The 20,731-nt window shown below is 42.8% G+C and overlaps 1 protein-coding gene across 1 annotated transcript in view; it reads right to left on the reverse strand.

Annotated features, from left to right (window-relative positions):
• Nucleotides 1–19,931, reverse strand: part of LOC143986850 (uncharacterized) — a 60,512-nt gene extending 40,581 nt beyond the window's left edge. Inside the window, exons 1-7 of the mRNA XM_077485259.1 lie at nt 19,871–19,931; nt 17,364–17,478; nt 17,103–17,237; nt 16,893–17,016; nt 16,679–16,776; nt 16,388–16,523; nt 11,705–12,658 (exon numbers count right to left, since the gene is read on the reverse strand). Coding sequence (XP_077341385.1) covers nt 11,705–12,658; nt 16,388–16,523; nt 16,679–16,776; nt 16,893–17,016; nt 17,103–17,237; nt 17,364–17,444 — 1,528 coding nt within the window. The 5' untranslated portion in view covers nt 17,445–17,478; nt 19,871–19,931. The remainder of the gene's footprint in view (nt 1–11,704; nt 12,659–16,387; nt 16,524–16,678; nt 16,777–16,892; nt 17,017–17,102; nt 17,238–17,363; nt 17,479–19,870) is intronic.
• Nucleotides 19,932–20,731: the final 800 nt, after the last annotated feature.

Below are 20,731 nucleotides of genomic sequence, written 5' to 3' on the forward strand. Positions count from 1 at the left end.
CCACACTATATATGTGTGTATCATCATCTGCTGGAGATAAAAGACATCACAGTGATAATGGAGGAAGAGGACGGACATGACGGGGGGGGGTTACTGGGTGTAAATAGAAAATAAGATCTTATTACCTCCTCTACTGCCACTTCCAGCAATGACTCCTCTCTACTTCCTCCCGACTCACCTCTCACCCGCAACTTCCTGTCTGTACCTGACATCACTTCCTGTCTGTATTCCATAGAGTCTGTCTGTCCCATTATAAGTGAGATCACCATCTTGTGGAGCTCAGGGGGAACTGCAGCTCTGAGAAACCTGTCAAACTATGAACACGGGCCTTTTCATTGTTTCCAAGTGTCTTCGATATTGCAAAATAGTCCTGGGATTTTGGCTACTGTCCCATCATTAAGGATGAGCTCCAGCATGTTCGCACACTCCACGTGCAGAGCCCGCCAGGAAGTCGGCGCTGCGCTAATCACAGGCAGTGAAACATGCCCCGATGTGCGGCTGCTGAGATCTGGAAACGTCTCACAGCCTGTGATTAGCGCTGCGCCGACTTCCTGGCGGGCTCTATACGCGGAGTGTGTGAACACGCCGGAGCTCATCCCTACCCATCATGTCCCGATCCTGCAGATTCCAGGACTCTGTGCACAGTGGCGGTGAGGTGATGACTGCTGGAATACTCTCCGAGTTCCTTTACCAGTCACTGCAATTATATCAGACTGTTTCGGAGCAGTGATCTCCTTTCTGATAGTGAAAGTACAACTCCGACATCAGCAGAGAGGCAGCGGGAGTGTGTGATCAGGTAAGTACCACCACTGACCACCAATGCTGGACTGGGGATGCTTTCTTCTCACTGACACCAATGATGGGACTTATTTTCTCACTGACACTCAGTGTTCATTTTGACATTAAATTTCGATTATGTTTTAGTCATAGTCTTTTGACTTAAAATGCCATTTAGTTGTTAGTTGCATTTTAGTCATCTGCAATTGTTTTAGTTTTAGTCGTATTTAGTCGATTAAAATCTCCAGCAGATTTCAGTAGACTAAAATCGAATGGGTTTAGTTAAATTGTAATACATTTAGCCACTTAAGGACCGAGCCTCTTTCTGAGATTTTTAGAACCACCAAATATATATATATATATATATATACACACACACACATATATATATATACGTGTGTGTGTGTGTGTGTGTAATATATATACATAATATAATAATATATTTATTTATGTATTTATTTATTTTTGACACCCTAGAGAATAAAATGGTGGCCGTTGCAATATTTTCTGTCACACCGTATTTGCGCAGCGGTCTTACAAGCGCACTTTTTTTGGAAAAAAATACACTTTTTTTAATTAAAAAAAATAAGACAACAGTAAAGTTAGCCCAATTGTTTTTTTTTTTATATTGTGAAAGATAATGTTACGCCGAGTAAATTGATACCCAACATGTCACGCTTCAAAATTGCGCCCGCTCGTGGAATAGCGACAAACTTTTACCCTTAAAAAATATCCATTGGTAACATTTAAAAAAATTCTACCGGTTGCAGAAGAGGTCTAGGGCTAAAATTATTTATAAAATAGAAATAATAAAAAGGTAAAATAAATAAGAAAAAAAAATAGAATTTTTTTTAAACGCACCCCGTCGAGCTCGTGTGCAGAAGCGAACGCATACGTGAGTAGCGCCCGCATATGAAAATGGTGTTCAAACCACACATGTGAGGTATCACCGCGATCGGTAGAGCGAGAGCAATAATTCCAGCTCTGTAACGCAAAACATGCAACCTGTAGAATTTTTTAAATGTCTCCTATGGAGATTTTTAAGGATAAAAGTTTTATTCCCTAGGGCAGTGATGGGGAACCTTGGCACCCCAGATGTTTTGGAACTACATTTCCCATGATGCTCATGCACTCTGCAGTGTAGTTGAGCATCATGGGAAATGTAGTTCCAAAACATCTGGAGTGCCAAGGTTCGCCATCACTGCCCTAGGGTGTTAGAAAAAAAAATGTATAATGTTTGGGGGTTCTAAGTAATTTTCTAGAAAGAAAAAACTGTTTTTAATTTGTAAACAACAAATCTCAGAAAGAGGCTTGGTGTTAAAGTGGTTAAGAGCTACATACCCTGTTTCCCTGAAAATAAGACCTAGCGTGATTCTCGGTGATGGCTGCAATATAAGCTCTAGTTAAAGTCCTTGTAGGGCTTATTTTTGGGGAAACGGGGTAGGGCTTATTTGAAGTGGGTAGGGCTTATATTGCAGCCATCACCAACAATCATCCTAGGTCTTATTTTTGGGGAAACAGGGTAGTTACATAGGTAGTAAGGTTGAATAAAGACACTAGTCCATTTAGTTCAACCCGACTATGGAAGAAAGTGACATTTTAATGTCGCTTCCGCCCTGCAATAGTATAGAGAAGGGTGGGGGCCATCTTCCCCTCACTCGTCTCCATACCCAGCAAGGACAAAGATTTGATTGCCTACCGACAGCTCAGGTGAACGGTGGGAGGAAGGGGGGGCCCTCACCCGCCGCTGATTAAAAGTGATATTGCGGCGAATCCACCGAAGAGACCACTATTATAGCAAATCGAACCACCCACCGAAGATACTGGGGTTATGGCAGCTAGTGGCTGCCATAACAAAGATATACCTCTTTAAAGTTAGGACGTGTATCGGCGTGCGGTGGTCCGGAAGTGGTTAAACATTTCTCTAAAATTCCCAAACTCATTTTATACACTATATTGCCAAAAGTATTGGGACACCTGCTTTTACCCGCACATAAACTTTAATGGCATCCCAGTCTTGGTCCGCAGGGTTTAATATTGAGTTGGCCCACCCTTTGCAGCTATACCAGCTTCAACTCTTCTGGGAAGGCCGTCCACAAGGTTTAGGAGTGTGTCTAACTATGGGACCGTTTGACCATTCTTCCAGAAGAGCATTTGTGAGGTCAGGCACGAGAAGGCCTGGCTCACGGTCTCTGCTCTAATTCACCCCAAAGGTGTTCTATTGGGTACAGTTCAGGACTCTGTGCAGGCCAGTCAAGTTCCTCCGCCCCAAACTCGCTCATCCATACTATATTGCCAAAAGTATTGGGCCACCCCTCCAAATCAATTGGTGAAGGGGGGGGGATTATGGTCAGGTGTCAGAATGTCCACCGCAATATCACAGTCCCACTATAAGTTGCTAAAACCCGCCATTACTAGTATAAAAAAAATATACAAATTCCAGTATATATCCCATAGCTTGTAGACATTATACATAGTTAGTCAGGTTAAAATAAGACACAAGTCCATCTAGTTCAACCAAAAAAAACAAAACATAAAATTCTATATACACAATCCTACACCCACAGTTGATTACAACTTTTGCACAACCCAATCAATATACGCTTATTGGGATTTCTCTTTACCAAAAATACGTAGCAGGATACATATTGGCCTAAATTTATGAAGACATCTGATTTTTTTTATTATTTTTTTATGGGATATGTTTTATAGCAGAAAGCAAAAAATATTTTTTCTATTTATAGGAAAAAATGACATTTTATTTTGTCGCACGCCCATGCAATCGCCAGTTAACCACTTACCGCTCGCCCGCCGTCATTATATGGCGACTGTATGAAGAGGAATACCATTGCTATGGCAGCGGCTAGCTATCATAACCCTGGCATCCTCTTCTTCAGCGGGTGGTCGGCTTTCAGATAAAAGTGGTCTCAGCGGCAGATTCGCCGCAAGATCACTTTTACCGGGGGCGGGAGTTCCCCCCTCCCGCCGCGATCCGGGTGTCTCTGCCGCTTACCGGAGCAGTCGGTAGCGGCGGAGACGATCGTGTCTGTTCCCCTCACAGCCTGGATGCCAAGTGAAGGAAAGATGGCCCCCACTCAGCTCCATAGCATTGGAGGGCGGAAGCGACGTCAAACGTAAACATCCCATAGGAAAAAAAAAGCATGACGGGATCTCTTAAATGTGAGATCCGGGGTTTTAGGAAAAAAATTACTTTTTTTTTTTTTATTGCATTTTAGTCTTTTTGACCCCAAATCTCACATTTAAGAGGTACCGCCATGTTTTTTTTTTTCTATGGCATGTTTACATTCCTTGTAATAAATAAAATGGTTACATTTTATTCCTAAAAAAAAACATTGAAAAAAAAAGAAACGTAAAATAAATAATAACATTTTTTTTAAGTGCCCCGTCCCGCCAAGCTTGCACACAGAAGCAACTGCATACGTAAGTAGCGCCCGCAAGTGACAACAGTGTTCAAACTACTGGTGTGAGGTATCGCCGCGATTGTTAGAGCGAGAGCAATAATTCTATCACTTGACCTCCTCTAAACTGGTAACCTGTAGAAATTTTTTAAACGTCGCCTGTGGAGATTTTTTAAGGGTCAAAGTTTGTCGCCATTCCACACAAGCGGGCACAATTTTGAAGCGTGAGATGTTGGGTATCAATTTACTTGGCGTAACATTATCTTTCAAAATAAAAAAAACAAAAATTGAGCTAACTTTACTGGTGTCTTCTTTTTTCATGAAAAAATGTGTATTTTTTCCCAAAAAAAGTGCGCTTGTGAGACCGCTACGCAAGTACAGTGGGACATAAAGTATTGCAACGACCACTATTTTATTTTCTAGGGTGTCTAAAATGAAATATATATATATATATATTAAGAATGAGCTCTAGCGTGTTCGCATGCTCCACATACACAGAGCCCACCAGGAAGTCGGCGCAGCGCTGCGCTAATCACAGGCAGTGAGACATCGCCCCGATGTGCGGCTGCAGAGATAAGGCGAAGTCTCACTGCCTGTGATTGTGCGCCAACTCCCTGGAGAGATAGAGATATAGATATAGAGAGAGAGAGAGACAGATAGGGAGAGAGAGATATAAAATGTTTGGGGTTCTACGTAACTTTTGAGCAATAAAAAAAAAAAAATATTTTAACTTGTAAACACCAAATCTCAAAACGAGGTTTGGTCCTTAACCACCTCAATACCGGGCACTTTCGCCCCCTTCCTTCCCAGCCCAATTTTCAGCTTTCATCGCTCTCGCACTTTCAATGACAATTGCGCGGTCGTGCTACACTGTACCCAAATGAAATTTTTATCATTTTGTTCGCACAAATAGAGCTTTATTTTGTTGGTATTTATTCACAACTCCGTTTTTTATTTTTTGCAATATAAGCAAAAAAATAGCAGAAATTTGAAAAAAAAAAAAAAAACAATATTTTCTTCTTTCTAATTTAAAACTGTCAAGAATTGGGAATTCGAAGGATATTGGGGCAGTTGCTGAGGCTGCTCCCTTGATATCCACACCCAAAAATGTTTGTTGAGGGGACTATTGCGGTACTAAATAAATCATAAAAGACTTTGTTATAAAAAATTACAAGTAATTTAATAAGGACAAAAAAATGTAATCCATCAACACTTTCATATTGCTAAAATCATATACACCACAATTTAATAAACTACCGACGGGTAACCCCGTAAGGTTTCTATTGAAGAGGGGTACAGAAACGTTTCCTCTACCGGTTTCGCGGCGAACCGCTTCTTCAGGAGGATAGTCCACAAAGGAAGAAGCAGTAGATCACAGGACCCATCGGTTTCCTCCCACGGCAGATGCGGGGGATTGTAAAGGACTCGTTTGTGCTATATTATCCAGTGCACACCACCCATGTTCATAGAGGGAGATCGAACAGGACAACACCATAGTAGCCAAGGAATACAAATGTATATAGATTTCCCTCTATGAACATGGGTGGTGTGCACTGGATAATACAGCACAAACGAGTCCTTTACAATCCCCCGCATCTGCCGTGGGAGGAAACCGATGGGTCCTGTGATCTACTGCTTCCTCCTTTGTGGACTATCCTCCTGAAGAAGCGGTTCGCCGCGAAACCGGTAGAGGAAACGTTTCTGTACCCCTCTTCAATAGAAACCTTACGGGGTTACCCGTCGGTAGTTTATTAAATTGTGGTGTATATGATTTTAACAATATGAAAGTTTTGATGGATTACATTTTTTTGTCCTTATTAAATTACTTGTAATTTTTTATAACAAAGTCTTTTATGATTTATTTAGTACCGCAATAGTCCCCTCAACAAACATTTTTGGGTGTGGATATCAAGGGAGCAGCCTCAGCAACTGCCACAATATCCTTAGAATTCCCAATTCTTGACAATTATCAATTGGGATGATGGTATTGTTATATGTATTACGTATATTTTGTATTTGAGGCTATACTCAGTCTATTTCTAATTTAAAAGAAATCCAATAAAATCGAATTTTGTCATAAATTTAAGCCAAAATGTATTCTGCTACATGTTTGGTAAAAAAAATTGTATAATAATTGGTTTGTGTGATCACGGACAGATGTGTGCAGATAATCATTGGGACATGTGATTTTAGAAGGACATATGTGGGGGACATGTGTTTTTATTATTTGGTATATAGTGTGTTTACACTAGGTTGGTGATCAGTGAGTAAAAAGCTGTAAAAAAAAAAAAAAAACAGCTCATACTCACTGATCACCAGCCGGCTGCAGCGATCCGCTCTCCTCTCCTCATCGACAACTTGCCCGTGAGGAGAGGAGAGCCGAATGCCTAGCAACCGGGTGTTTGTTTACATCACATGATGGCTGTGATTGGACACGGCAGTCACGTGATCAGGAGGGCCAATCACAGAGCCCTCCTGCCGATCCGAGATGCGTGCGCAATCCCCCTCCTTCTGAAGGACATTCCTGAACGTCCACTCAGAAGGAGAGGGCACCCACCCGGCTGCATATGTATATTGGCCAGGTGGGAAGTAGTTAATTTAAGGCTGTGCCGTAATGTAAAAAATGGACTGGTCATCAAGGGGGGTTAATCTCCTAGACGTCACGTGTAAAATAGGGGTTTGGTTTTGACATTCAAAGATCTTCGAAGTTCACTGAACACCCCAACTGAACCCAGCACTGTTCAGCTCACCCTAAATAGCGCCCCCAATCTCCTGCCCCTAATAAAAGTCATATAATCCGTTAGTATAGACTGATGAGGTGAGAAGGTGATTGGTGGGAAAGGTGACACATCTTCACAATGAAGGGAATGTTCCGGCACCGTAAGTGGGGAAATGTTCTGCCCCTGAAGGGGTTAATCTAGGTTTCCACACTATATATGTGTGTATCATCATCTACTGGAGATAAAAGACATCACAGTGACTATGGAGGAAGAGGACGGACATGACGGGGGGATTACTGGGTATAAATAGAAAATAAGATCTCATTACCTCCTCTACTGCCACTTCCAGCAATGTCTCCTCTCTACTTCCCTGACTCACCTCTCACCCGGAACTTCCTGTCTGTACCTGACATCACTTCCTGTCTGTTTCCATAGAGTCTTTCGTCTCATTATAAGTGAGATCACCATCTTGTGGAGCTCGGGGGAACTGCAGCTCTGTGAGATCTGTCAAACTATGAACATAGGCCTTTTCTTAAAATTTACAATTTTTATTAAAGAGGAAGTAAACCCTGATGGGTTTACTTCCTCTTTGATTCCCTGCAAAGTTAAAGAATAATGGACTACAATGCATCGCATAGTAGTCCATTACGTGTCACTTACCTGACACAGGAGTCAGTGAAGTCACGGCTGTCCCCTTGTGTATGGAGCCTCCATCTTCTCGGTGGGTCTCGCTGCTCCGGCGCTGTCATTCGACGAAGCCGCTATGACATCACTCCCGCACATGCGCGCACAGGAGCCACCACTCGCGGCATATCGCCGTTGACAGCGGCGCGCTCAGTGCGCCTGCTCGCCATAGACAGCGGTGCCTGTGTTTTGGCAAATATCTCCTAAACCGTGTAGGTTTAGGAGATATTTCTTGGACCTACAGGTAAGCCTTAATCTAGGCTTACCTGTAGGTCAAAGTGGTTTGTAAGGGTTTACAACCACTTTAAGGTTTACATATTACAATGCAAAAATACAGAGCACAAAAACAAGGGGGGTAGCGGGGAGGGAAGTAAGAAAGCATCAGCCGACTTCCGTAGGTAACGTAGAAGCATCCTGCAATTATCGAGCGTAAGGCTTTGCTGGTTGACCCACCAGTGTTGAGGCTCAGCTCTAAGAAAGAGTGTGTCCAACACAGTGGTAGTACCTATAGACCTATATGCAGGTCCCGATCATCAGTTAAACATACCGCAAGGAACAAAATGTTTCTGTAAATGGATGGACTGTATTTAAGGAAGGGAGATAGTAAGGAAAGGAAAGAAAGAGGAGGGAAAGTGTAGTAGAGAGTAATTCCAACCATCTAGACTCGCCACCCGTGGATCCCATGCAGACGAAGACCCCGGGGCGCGAACACGGGCCTTTTCATTGTTTCGAAGTGTCTTATGCCACATACACACAATCAGAATTTTTGGTCGGAAAAAGCTCTGATGGTTTTCCAGACGGAATTTCGCTCAAACTGTCTTGCATACAAACGGTCACACCAAATTCGGACTCCGAATTCCTGTTCCCATTTTCCAAAAACTTCTCGAAAAAATTAACCTTTCAAAAGACTCATTATGCCTCATAGATTATACGTTGGGGGTGTCTGATTTCCAAAATGGGGTAATTTTCTGGATGTTTCCATTGTCCTGGTGCTTCAGGGCCTTCAAAAATGTAGTCAACAAGTTTGATGTGTAACTTATGCTCCCTGCATGCTCCCTGATGGTGCTCCCTGCATGTTGGGCCTCTGTATGTGGCCAGTTAGTGAAAAAGTCCCACACATGTGGTATCGTAATACTCAGGAGGAGTAGCAGAATGTGTTTTGGGGTGTCATTTGTGGTATACACATGCCATGTGAGAGAAATAAGCTATTACAATGACAATTCTGTGAATAAAAATAAAATAAAATCTTAATTTTTCAAAGAATTGTGGAAAAAAAAGACAACTTCAAATAACTCACCATGCCTCTTACTAAATACCCTGGAATGTCTACTTTCCAAAAAGGGGTAATTTGGGGGGCATTTGCACTTTCCTGGCTTGTTAGGGTCTCAAGAAATGAGATTGGCCTCAGTACACCAGATGTGATAATTTTTTTTATGATTTGCACCACAGCTTGTAGACTATAAATTTCACACAGACCATATAATATCCACTAATTTGGGTTATTTTTACCAAAGATATGTAGCAGTATAAATTGTGGCCAACATTTATGAAGAAAAATTGCTAATTTGCAAAATTTTATCACAAAAACGAAGAAAAATGCATTTTTTTTCCCAAATTTTCTGTATTTTTTCATTTATAGCGCAAAAAATAAAAAAGCCAGAGGTGATCAAATACCACCAATATCATTCGGGTACAGTGTTGCATGACTGAGTAATTGTCAAAGTGTGAGAGCACTAAAAGCTGAAAATTGGTCTGGGCAGGAGGGGGGTTTAAGTGCCCAGTGAGCAAGTGGTTAAGAAAGTGGTGTGACATCCAAGCTGATATGTCAGTTAGTATTGGGAGAGGAGACTGAAGAGGTGAGGTAAGGAGTAGAGAGATAGATTTGGGTGTCATCGGCATGGAGATGCTATTGGAAGTCATGGGAGGTTATCAAGTGACCAAGGGAGGAGGTGTAGATAGAGAAGAGAAGGGGTCCAAGAACAAAGCCTTGGGGTACCCCTACAAAAAGAGGAAATGGAGAGGAGACAGAGTTGTAGGTAACACTGCAGGAGTGCTGTGATAGGTAGGAGGATGCCAGAAACCATGAATCAGACTGAGACAAAAGTACAGTTAAATCTCACTTGTTTAATAATAATAAAAAAAGGTACACAGAGTAAACGTAGTCAAAACATAGCCAGAGTTCAGGAACCGGAAAGGATAGTCAGACAAGCAAAAAGGTCAGGGAGTCAGAGATGAGTGTAGTAGATCAGAAAGCAGGATCTGGAGCCAGAAGGAATGTCAGCCAAGCAAGTCTTTAACAGGAACACAGGAGAGCGTCTCTAGAGATGTGACCAAGGCGAAGGCAGAGATCATCTGGGCTGGATGGCTTAAGTAGGCAGGACTAACGAGCAGGATATCATCAACAGGTGAGTCACTGTGGAGAGAGATGGGAGCTGGCAATTAGCCAACAGCTGAGAGGCCAGCTCAGAGAAGGAAGGGCTGAGCCCAGCCCTGACAGAAGAGAACAAGGATAGAGCAGAATCTTGGAGGCCAAGGGAACAGAGTTTATTGAGAAGGAGCGGGTGGTCAACAGTATCAAAAGCCACAGAGGGGTCAAGTAGTAGGAGTATGGAGTAGTGGCCATTGGCTTTAGCAGTTAGTAAATTGTTACTGAGTTTTAGTAAGGCAATTTCTGTGGAGTGCTGTGAGCGAAAGTCAGACTGTAAGGGATCAAGAAGGTTATTTTCAATGGGGTAGGAGCTAAGACGGTTGTAGACTAAGCATTCTAGAAGTTTAGAGGTGAATGGGAGCAATGAGATTAAGTTGTTCAGGTTGGTGGGGTCCAGTGAGGGCTTGGATGGGAGTGATCTGTGCATGCTTTAGGGGGGAGGGGGAAAATGCTACTAGAGAGGGAGAGATTAAAGATGTGAGTGAGGGAGCATAGGATAGAATAAGAGGGTGACCATAGTAGTTGCGAGGGAACAGGATCCAAGGGACAATTAGTTGATTGGGCATCTGAGAAAAGTTTTGTAACCTCTTCAGTAGTAGCCAGTTCAAAAGAGGAGTGTTGACTGTGCTGTTAAGGTATGGTAAGTGGGGAAGAAGTATGCAGAGTGGAGGTGCCCTCACGTATTGCATAAATCTTGTCTTTGAAGTGATTGGCAATCTCTTGGGCAGTGAGTGAGTTAGTGGGTAGAGGGTACATTGTGCATACAACCCCAACAGCGGGTGGGTTTATGCGTTCCTAGAGTGGGGGGTACCACTGGAGGTGGTGAAAGTACTTAGTAATTAACACTGACTGGCGTCCGGCATCTTTAGGTGGTGCACTGTCCTGATTATTGTTCAATCAGTAAAGGCTAAGCATCTAACTAGAAGCAGTCTCTATTTTGGCTAACTATGAGTGGTGGGCAGTTAGGGCATGTGGTTCATCTCATCATTTCCTGGCAGGCAGCTACTCTGGTCCCAACAACTTGGTGACTTGCAATTTCCAGCAATCAGGACCAAGATCCTCATACAGGCCGCAGTCTCTCAAATCGGACCCTGAAAACACTGTGATTCTCTCTCTCAACTCAGTCTCTAAAATCAGCCCCAGCAGGCTTGGGTGTAGGTCTGATGTGAGGTGAAAAGGCACAGTAACAGGTCCTCTTAGCTCCTCATAGAATAAGAACAGGTTGGTATGGCAGGAACAGTCTTTCATAAATTCATGCTGGCTGTCACTTACGATACCTTTATCAGAGACAAAAATTCTATATAGCGTTCCTTATGTTTTTTCCTTAAAAATTTTACATGTTATTGATGTTAGGCTGACTGGTCTGTAGTTTCCCGGTATGCATCTCAATATCTCACAGGGCAGTGCCTAGCTGTCCATGCCCTTCCACCATCTCTTGCCTATTAGCCTTTAAAATGGCCTGAATTCATTTTGAAGGTTCTTCTCCCATTGACTTCAGTTTCACTTGTGAGATCTCTGGTGTGTATTAAAGACTGATTTCCGTGCAAAACATTTCCCACACTTGGGACAGGAATAAGGCTTCTCGCCTGTGTGGAATCTCTGATGTATAACAAGATGTGATTTCCGTATATAACATTTTCCACATTCAGCGCACAAATACGGCTTCTCCCCTGTGTGAGATCGCTGATGTACAACAAGGTTTGTTTTCCGTGAATAACGTTTCCCGCACTCAGGGCAGGAATACGGCTTCTCCCCCGTGTGAGATCTCTGATGTCTAACAAATTGGGATTTCCATGTAAAACATTTCCTACATTCAGGGCAGAAATATGGCTTTTCCCCCGTGTGCAATCTTTGATGTATAACAAGGCTCGTTTTCTGTGAAAAACATTTCCCACATTCAGGGCAGGAATTTGGCTTCTCCCCCGTGTGAGATCTCAGATGTCTAACAAGGTCTGATTTCTGTGAAAAACATTTTCCACAATTGGGGCAAGAATACGGCTTCTCCTCCATGTGCAATCTCTGATGTCTAACGAGGTTTGATTTCTGTAAAAAACATTTTGTGCACTCAGGACAGAAATGCAGCTTCTCCCCCGAGTGAGATATCAAATGTCGAACAAGGTCTGATTTCCGTGTAAAACATTTCCCACACTCAGTGCAGGAATAAGGCTTTTCCCCTGTGTGAGATCTCTGATGTATAACAAGAGTTGATTTCTTTGTAAAACATTTCCCACAGTCGGCACAGAAATTTGACTTCTTGCCCGTGTGAGATCTGTAATGTATGAGGAGTTCTGATTGATGAAGAAAACATTTCCTGCACTCAGAACAGGAATGAACCTTCTCACACGTATGAGATCCCTGATGTATAATAAGACTTAATTCAGAGCTAAAGATTTCCCCACATTTAGAACAGGAAAATTTCTCCTCCTCCTGAATTTCAGCACCATCCTTCACAGTACGAAGTTGCTCAGAGGCAGAGGGATTTGATCGTCTAACCACACTGTGAAATCCACCATCCATAGCTGAGCTCATTGTCTTTTCTCCTCCACAATCTCTTGTGATATCCTTATCCTCCATTTTACAACCTGGAGATAAAGTGAGATGAATCTTTGAGGGTTCCTCGATGGCGTGTCCTGAAAAATATAAAAACATGATCGTTAAATATGAGAGGGTTCGTTCACTTGATTTAAGATTCCATCTGGATCTGGTAGACTTGAGTGGGCAGATGTTCTCTATATTCTATAATAATATATTCTGTAATCTCTCTATTCCAATCAGTTGGGACCTTTTCCCCTTCAGTCAAAGGGCCTTTGGTCCTCCTCCTTGATCCCTTCTACATTTATGCCCCGTACACACGAGCGGAATTTCCATCGGAAAGATCTTGGATGTTTTTTCCAACGGAATTGCGCTCAAGCTTGGCTTGAATACACACAGTCACACAAAAGTTCTCTGAACTTTTGACTGTCAAGAACGCGGTGACATACAACACTACGACGAGCCGAGAATATGAAGTTCAATGCTTCCGAGCATGGGCCGAATTGTTTCCGAGCATGTGTGTTTTTTTTGTGCGTCGGAATTGCATACAGACGAACGGAATTTCTGATAGGAACTTTTTTCTACAGAACCTGCTCTCAATCTTTTGCTGGCCGGAAATTCCAGCAAAAGTCTGATGGAGCATACACATTTCCGACCAAAAGCTCATATCAGACTTTTGCTGGCGGAATTTCTGATCGTGTTTATGGGACATTACACGGCCTTGAGAGCAGGAACCAATGGGGACTGGGAGGGGCATGCTCTTTACATAACCGCAAGGCTAGGGACTGGTCAGGTGACCATAGGCCTAGACTTCTGGAGACACACAATGCTAGAAGGTGTTTGGAGAAGTATTTTCCTCTGAAAAGATGTGTCAAATATAGAGGGTGTTTATTTCCTGGATAAAACGTATAAATATCTTGTCTTTTCCTATAATATGAGGTTACAGGTATGGCAAAGCATCTTACTTAGTTACATAGTTGGTGAGGTTGAAAAAAGACACCAGTCCAACAAGTCCAACCTATGTGTGTGATTATATGTCAGTATTACATTGTATATCCCTGTATGTTGTAGTCATTCAGGTGCTTATCTAATCGTTTTTTTAAACTATCAATGTTCCCTGCTGAGACCACCGCCTGTAAAAGGGAATTCCACATCCTTACCGCTCTTACCGTAAAGAACCCTCTACACAGTTTAAGGTTAAACCGCTTCTCTTCTAATTTTAGTGCGTCGCTTTTTAAACTTCCTTGTGTGGAAAAGTTTTATCCCTATTGTGGGGTCACCAGTACGGTATTTGTATATTGAAATCATATCCCCTCTCAAGTGTCTCTTCTCCAGAGAGAATAAGTTCAGTGCTTGCAACCTTTCCTCATAACTAATATCCTCCAGACCCTTTATTAGCTTAGTTGCCCTTCTTTGTACTCGCTCCATTTCCAGTACATCCTTACTGAGGACTGGTGCCCAGAACTGGACAGCATATTCCAGGTGTGGCCAGACCAGAGTCTTGTAGAGCGGGAGAATTATTGTTTTATCTCTGGAGTTAATCCCCTTTTTAATGCCAATATTCTGTTGGCTTTGTTAGCAGCAGCTTGGCATTGCTAAGCCTATCATCTACTAGGACCCGCAGGTCCTTTTCCATCCTAGATTCCCCCAGAGGTTCTCCCCCTCGCGAGTAGATTGCATTAATATTTTTGGCACCAAAATGCATTAGTTTTGCATTTTTTCAACAATAAACCTCATTTGCCATGTAGTTGCCCATCCTATTAATTTGTTTAGATCTTCTTGCAAGGTTTCGTCATCCTGCGTAAACGTTATTGCCCTGCTTAGCTTAGTATTGTCCACAAATACTGAGATTGAGCTGTTTATCCCATCCTCCAGGTCGTTTATGAATGAATTAAATAGAATTGGTCCAATGACAGAACCCTGGGCGACCCCGCTTTCCACACCAGACTATTCCAAGTACTCCCCATTTATCACCACCCTCTGAACTCGACCCATAGCTAGTTTTCAATTCATGTACTCACCCTATGGTCCATGCTGACAGACCTTATCTTGTACAGTAAACATTTATGGGGAACTGTAGCAAATGCTTTTGCAAAATCCAGATACACCACGTCTACGGGCCTTCCTTTATCTAGATGGCAACTCACCTCCTCATAGAAGGTTAGTAGATTGGTTTGGCAAGAACGATTCTTCATGAATCCATGCTGATTACTGCTAATGATACCGTTCTCATTACTAAAATCTTGTATATAGTCCCTTATCATCCCCTCCAAGAGTTTACATACTATTGATGTTAGGCTAACCGGTCTGTAATTCCCAGCGATGTATTTTGGGCTCTTTTTAAATATTGGTGCTACATTAGCATTTCTCCAATCAGCTGGTACCATTCCAGTCAGTAGACTGTTCGTAAAAATTAGGAACAATGGTCTGGCAATCAATTAACTGAGTTCCTTAAGGACCCTCGGGTGTAAGCCATCTGGTCCTGGTGACTCATTAATGTTACGTTTTTCAAGTCTATTTCTAATTCTATCCTCTGTTAGCCATGAGGGTGCGCACTGTGATGTGTCATGAGGATAAACATTGCAGTCTTGGTCACTGAATCCCCCCTCCGATTCCCTCGTGAAGACTGAGAAGAATAAATTCAAAACCTTCGCCATCTCTCCATCTTTTGTAACCAGATTCCCTTCACCATTCTTTATGGGGCCAATATGTTCTGACCTCCCTTTCTTACTATTTATATACTTAAATAATTTTTGTTTTTACTTTCCTCTGCTATGTGCCTTTCGTGTTCTATCTTAGCCACCCTGATTGCAACCTTACATTTCTTATTGCATTCTTTGTAAAGTTGGAATGCTGGTGATGACCCCTTAACCTTGTATTTTTTGAAGGCCTTCTCCTTTGCTTTTATATGTATTTTTACGTTGGAGTTAAGCCACCCAGGACTTTTGTTAGCTCCTTTACATTTATTTCCCATTGGGATGCACTGGCCAATACCTTTATTTAATATGCTCTTAAAGCACACTCATTTTTCCTCCGTGTTCTTTGTACCTAGGATTTTATCCCATTTAATATCTTATGGCAAGTAGTTTAGGAAAGTTGGCTCGTTTGAAATTCTGTGTCTTTGTATTACCCGTGTTTCCAATTTGTGTGATTTATGCTAAAACAAATTGACCTGTAATCACTTTTTCCTAAATTTCCCCGTATTTCCACATCTTGTCCTCATGATGATGAGGACAAAGGATCTGAAAAGAAAGGAATGTGGAAGCCACCTTTAAAGTAGGGAGGCCCCAGATATCCATCTTTCATTCACTGTGAGTGACGTGGATAAGTGTCACTGGACAACATGATTGACAATAGTTCAACGTTTTGGGACATGGGTTTGCATGTTTCTTTGCTTAACATAGATGTTCTCATGGGGGAGGCAGTTTCTAGGAACTAACTTCATTTTTAAAGGAGGTTTCCAGATTCCAACTAGTCCCCCAGCTGCAGACTCCCACAACCAACAGGCCAGCATTGTGGGGAAGAGGTCCATGTCCTTATCTACATGGGGACAAGCTGTTTTTACAGTAGGTCCCCCCCCCCCCAGCAAGATATACCCCTCATGCTGACCCCAGAATCTATATAAAACATGTGTGAATACATAAATTGTGTCTGCAGCACAAAGAGGAGGGTTTATCTGAGAGAAAAGAAGTTCTAATGTGCCAGATGGGTATCACTGACTAATGCCAACCTACTATTGGCTGATATCACTAATCTCTCGCCCCATTCTGGACCAATCAGTGTGCTGTAACAGAGCAGAGATAACAGAAGAATATAATATGGCTCACCTGTGCTGATCTCTATAGGATTGTCCTCCTCTTTGAATGTCTTTGACATTCCACCCTCCTCCATATATTGCTGTTTATCCCTCACATACGTCTCTTCTACTTCACCCTCAACTTTCATGTCCATCAGATCTTCACCCTAAACCAACAGAATGGCAGAAAATAACATCTGTAAAATAGAAGTATTTATGATGTGAGATCACATAGAAAATATCATCTTGTAGAGTCCACACATCGTCTCCACATGTCAGAGTGTTCAATCACTTTATGTTCCAGACCCTCAACTCCACCTACCTGATGATGGTGGGGGATGGTGTGATCTTCCTGTGTGGAATCCCAGGAATACAGAGGACGGGGACATCTCTCTGGTGGGTTCCCATTACTGGATCCATCTGTAGGAAACACACACACTGACTGAATACATTGTTTCTATGTGTTTATCAGATGATGGGGGATCTAGGTGGAGCCTCCGTACTGCTCTCTCCTTTACAATAAAGTCTCCTCTTACCCGGTGATGTGAGGGGCGGCTGATTGTCCATCATGACGTCCTTGTAGAGATCCTCGTGTCCTTCTAAATACTCCCACTCCTCCATGGAGAAATAGACAGTGACATCCTGACACCTTATAGGAACCTGACACACACAATGATAAAGTCACCATCCAGACACATCCCTTGTCTGTTACTGGATAATGTCCCAGAATTCCCAGCACCGCTCACCTCTCCTGTCAGCAGCTCCATCATCTTCTTGGTGACTTCTAGAATCTTCTGCATGTTGTGTCTTTCAGGTTTTAGGGAGTCACATGGAGGCACTGTGATGGTCATATCATTACCTGACTTCACAAGAGAAAATCTCTGTATTGAGGAACCAATAGGAATAATATGTTAGAATCCCAGAATCCTCCTCACTTCTCTGGTCAGGTCTGTTTTTATTAATAGAGATAAGAATGATGTCATGTGACCTCCCAGAATTCTCCTCACCTCTCCGGTCAGCAGGTAGATGATCTCCAGGGTGAGATTTAGTATCTTCTCAGTTATGTGACTCCGGTATTCTTCCATCATTATTTATGTGGTCATGTGATCTATGCAGGTTTCCCTGTAGACAGAGAATAATCTGGATTGTATTGGTTGTACAATATTAGGATGGGGAAGTAAGGGGTTGGGAAGCAAACTAGATTGGCTGACTCTTGATTGCCTACAGTGATATCTGCATCACCACTGACACAGTGTTCAGCTTTTCATAAACCAGAACAAATATTGCACATGCAATATCTTCTGCCCAATAACAATAATATATATATATATATATATATATAAATATATGTGTATAAAGTCTATTACTGATCCTTTATATAAAGTTTGCATTATTTCTATACTGGTGCGTATCTATATTCTTGTGGTTATTGTTATATATTGGGTGGAGTAGTACCTCTCCTCGTAATAATTTAGCCTGGATTTCTGGTTAATTTATCATTGAATAACGCCTTTATTTGGAGATGGAAAAAGAGCTCTGTACTGGGCGGGGGGATTTGAAACAATTTAGGGTGAAGACCATTTTTGGTTGTCAGCTGGCCTATGAGATATGCATTCTGGAACCCTGCACCCTTTGTGTAATACACTCCTGAACTGCACCTTGAAACTCGGCACCCTGCGCATTATTCACTTCTGATCCCCACACCTTCTGCGTAACATACTGCCTAAACCTTGAACCCTGAGCGTCACGTACTCCTGAACCCTGCACCCTGAGCGTCACATACTCCTGAACCCTACACCCTGAGCGTCATGTACTCTTGAACCCTGCACCCTGTGTGTGACATACTCCTGAACCCTGCACCTTGTGTTTAACATACTCTTGAACCCTGTGTGTAACGTACTCCTGAACCCTGCACCCTGAGCGTCATGTACTCCTGGAACTTGCACCCTGTGCATAACGTACTCCTGAACCCTGTGAATAATACACTCCTAAACTGCATCTTGAAACTCGGCACCCTGTGCCTAATTCACTCCTGAGTAGCATACTCCTGAACCCTGCATCCTGTAACACATTCCTGAACCCTGCACCGTGTAACGTACTCCTGAACCCTGTGTGTAAGGTACTTCTGAACCCTGCACCTTGTGCGTAACGTACTCCTTAACCATGCGCATCACATACACCTAGATCTTACACCCTGTGCATAACGTACTCCTGTACCCTGTGAATAATGCACTCCTAAAACCTGCACCTTGTGTATTATTCACTCCTAAACCCTGCACCCTGTGTGTAATGCACTCATAAACCCTGCACCCTGAGTGTAATGCACTCATAAACCCTGCACCCTGTGTGTAATGCACTCATAAACCCTGCACCCTGAGTGTAATGCACTCATAAACCCTGCACCCTGAGTGTAATGCACTCATAAACCCTGCACCCTGAGTGTAATGCACTCATAAACCCTGCACCCTGTGTGTAATGCACTCATAAAACCTGCACCCTGTGTGTAATGCACTTATAAACCCTGCACCCTGTGTGTAATGCACTCATAAAACCTGCACCCTGTGTGTAATGCACTCATAAACCCTGCACCCTGTGTGTAATGCACTCATAAACCCTGCACCCTGTGTGTAATGCACTCATAAACCCTGCACCCTGTGTGTAATGACACTAGGCCCCTGCTCTTGCTGTGTAGAGACAACTATACACTAACATTGCGGGCAAATGACATTTCATTGACAGCTTGGAGTGTCTCTGTGCTTTTAAGCCAGCAAGGAAATGTCATTTGCTGGCAATTAAAAAATAAATCCTTTGTAAATGTCAAAATGTACTTTCTGTACATCATAGAGATGCCTCCTCACAGGCAAGTTTAGGACCCCCCCCCAGGTATGTTGTTTAAAGGAATTGGACAGTTTTCATTTTTCACTGTAAGCAATTAAAACATCACTGTTCCCGGCTGAATGTAATTCTTTAAAATGTTTTGTTTGCATTGGTCCATTTTCCCCAGGGAAGTCCCCACCCCCATACTATTTTTGACAATCCCTTGCCTATAAACCCAGAAAATTGGCATTTTTGAATTTCACAGATTCAGCTCACATGGATTTCAATAAGGTTTGGCATTCAAAGATCTTTGAAGTTCCCCCAAGAACTATCCAACCGAACCCAGGACTGCTCATCTCATCCCTAGTGAGAAACAGACATCTCCCCTTAAATAACCACCATCCCCCCTCCGTCTCCTGCCCCCTAACAGAGGTATAATCCGTTAGTATAGACTGATGAGGTGAGAAGGTGATTGGTGGGAAAGGTGACACATCTCCAACATGAAGAGAATGTTCCGGCCCCATAAGTGGGGAAATGTCCTGCCCCTGAAGGGGTTAATCTAGGTTTCCACACTATATATGTGTGTATCATCATCTGCTGGAGATAAAAGACATCACAGTGACTATGGAGGAAGAGGACGGACATGACGGGGGGGGGGGGGGTTACTGGGTGTAAATAGAAAATAAGATCTTATTACCTCCTCTACTGCCACTTCTACCAATGTCTTCTCTCTACTTCCTCCCGACTCACCTCTCACCTGGAACTATCTATTTATACCTGACATCACTTCCTGTCTGTATCTGACATCACTTCCTGTCTCCGTATAAGTGAGATCCACCTTGTGGAGCTCAGAGGAACTGCAGCTCTGAGAAACCCGTCATACCGTGAATATGGCCTTGTGGTTATTTCCAACTGTCTTAGATATTGCAGTAAGACAGTCCCAGGATTTTGGCTTCTGTCCCATTGTGTCCTTGTCCTGCAGGTTCCAGGACACTGTGCAGAGTACCACTACTATTCCTTTATACTGGCTTTTGAAATTTACAAATGCAGCAATTTAGAAATTGTATGAAAGGTTTAGCGCTGAGAAACGCTTTTTGAAAGATAAGTAGTGCATTTTATACACAACTACATTATATTACAAAAAAGTATTGGGACGCCTGCCTTTACACACACATGAACTTTAATGGCATCCCAGTCATAGTCCGTAGGGTTCAATATTGAGTTGGAACACCCTTTGCAGCTATAACAGCTTCAACTCTTCTGGGAAGGCCGTCCACAAGGTTTAGGAGTGTGTCTATGGGAATGTTTCACCATTCTTCCAGAAGCGCATTTGCGAGGTCAGGCACTGATGTTGGACGAGAAGGCTTGGCTCACAGTCTCCGCTGTAATTGACCCCAAAGTTGTTCTATCGGGCTGAGGTCAGGACTCTTTGCAGGCCAGTCAAGTTCCTCCACCTCAAACTCGCTCATCCACACTATATTGCTGAAAATATTGGGCTACTCCTTCAAATCATTTGGTGGAGGGGGGAATATGGTGTGGGGTTGTTTTTCCAGGGGTT

Source organism: Lithobates pipiens, unplaced genomic scaffold (assembly GCF_037356315.1).
Source record: "Lithobates pipiens isolate NorthernLeopardFrog02 unplaced genomic scaffold, aLitPip1_a1.2 Scaffold_18, whole genome shotgun sequence".
NCBI lineage: Eukaryota > Metazoa > Chordata > Amphibia > Anura > Ranidae > Lithobates > Lithobates pipiens.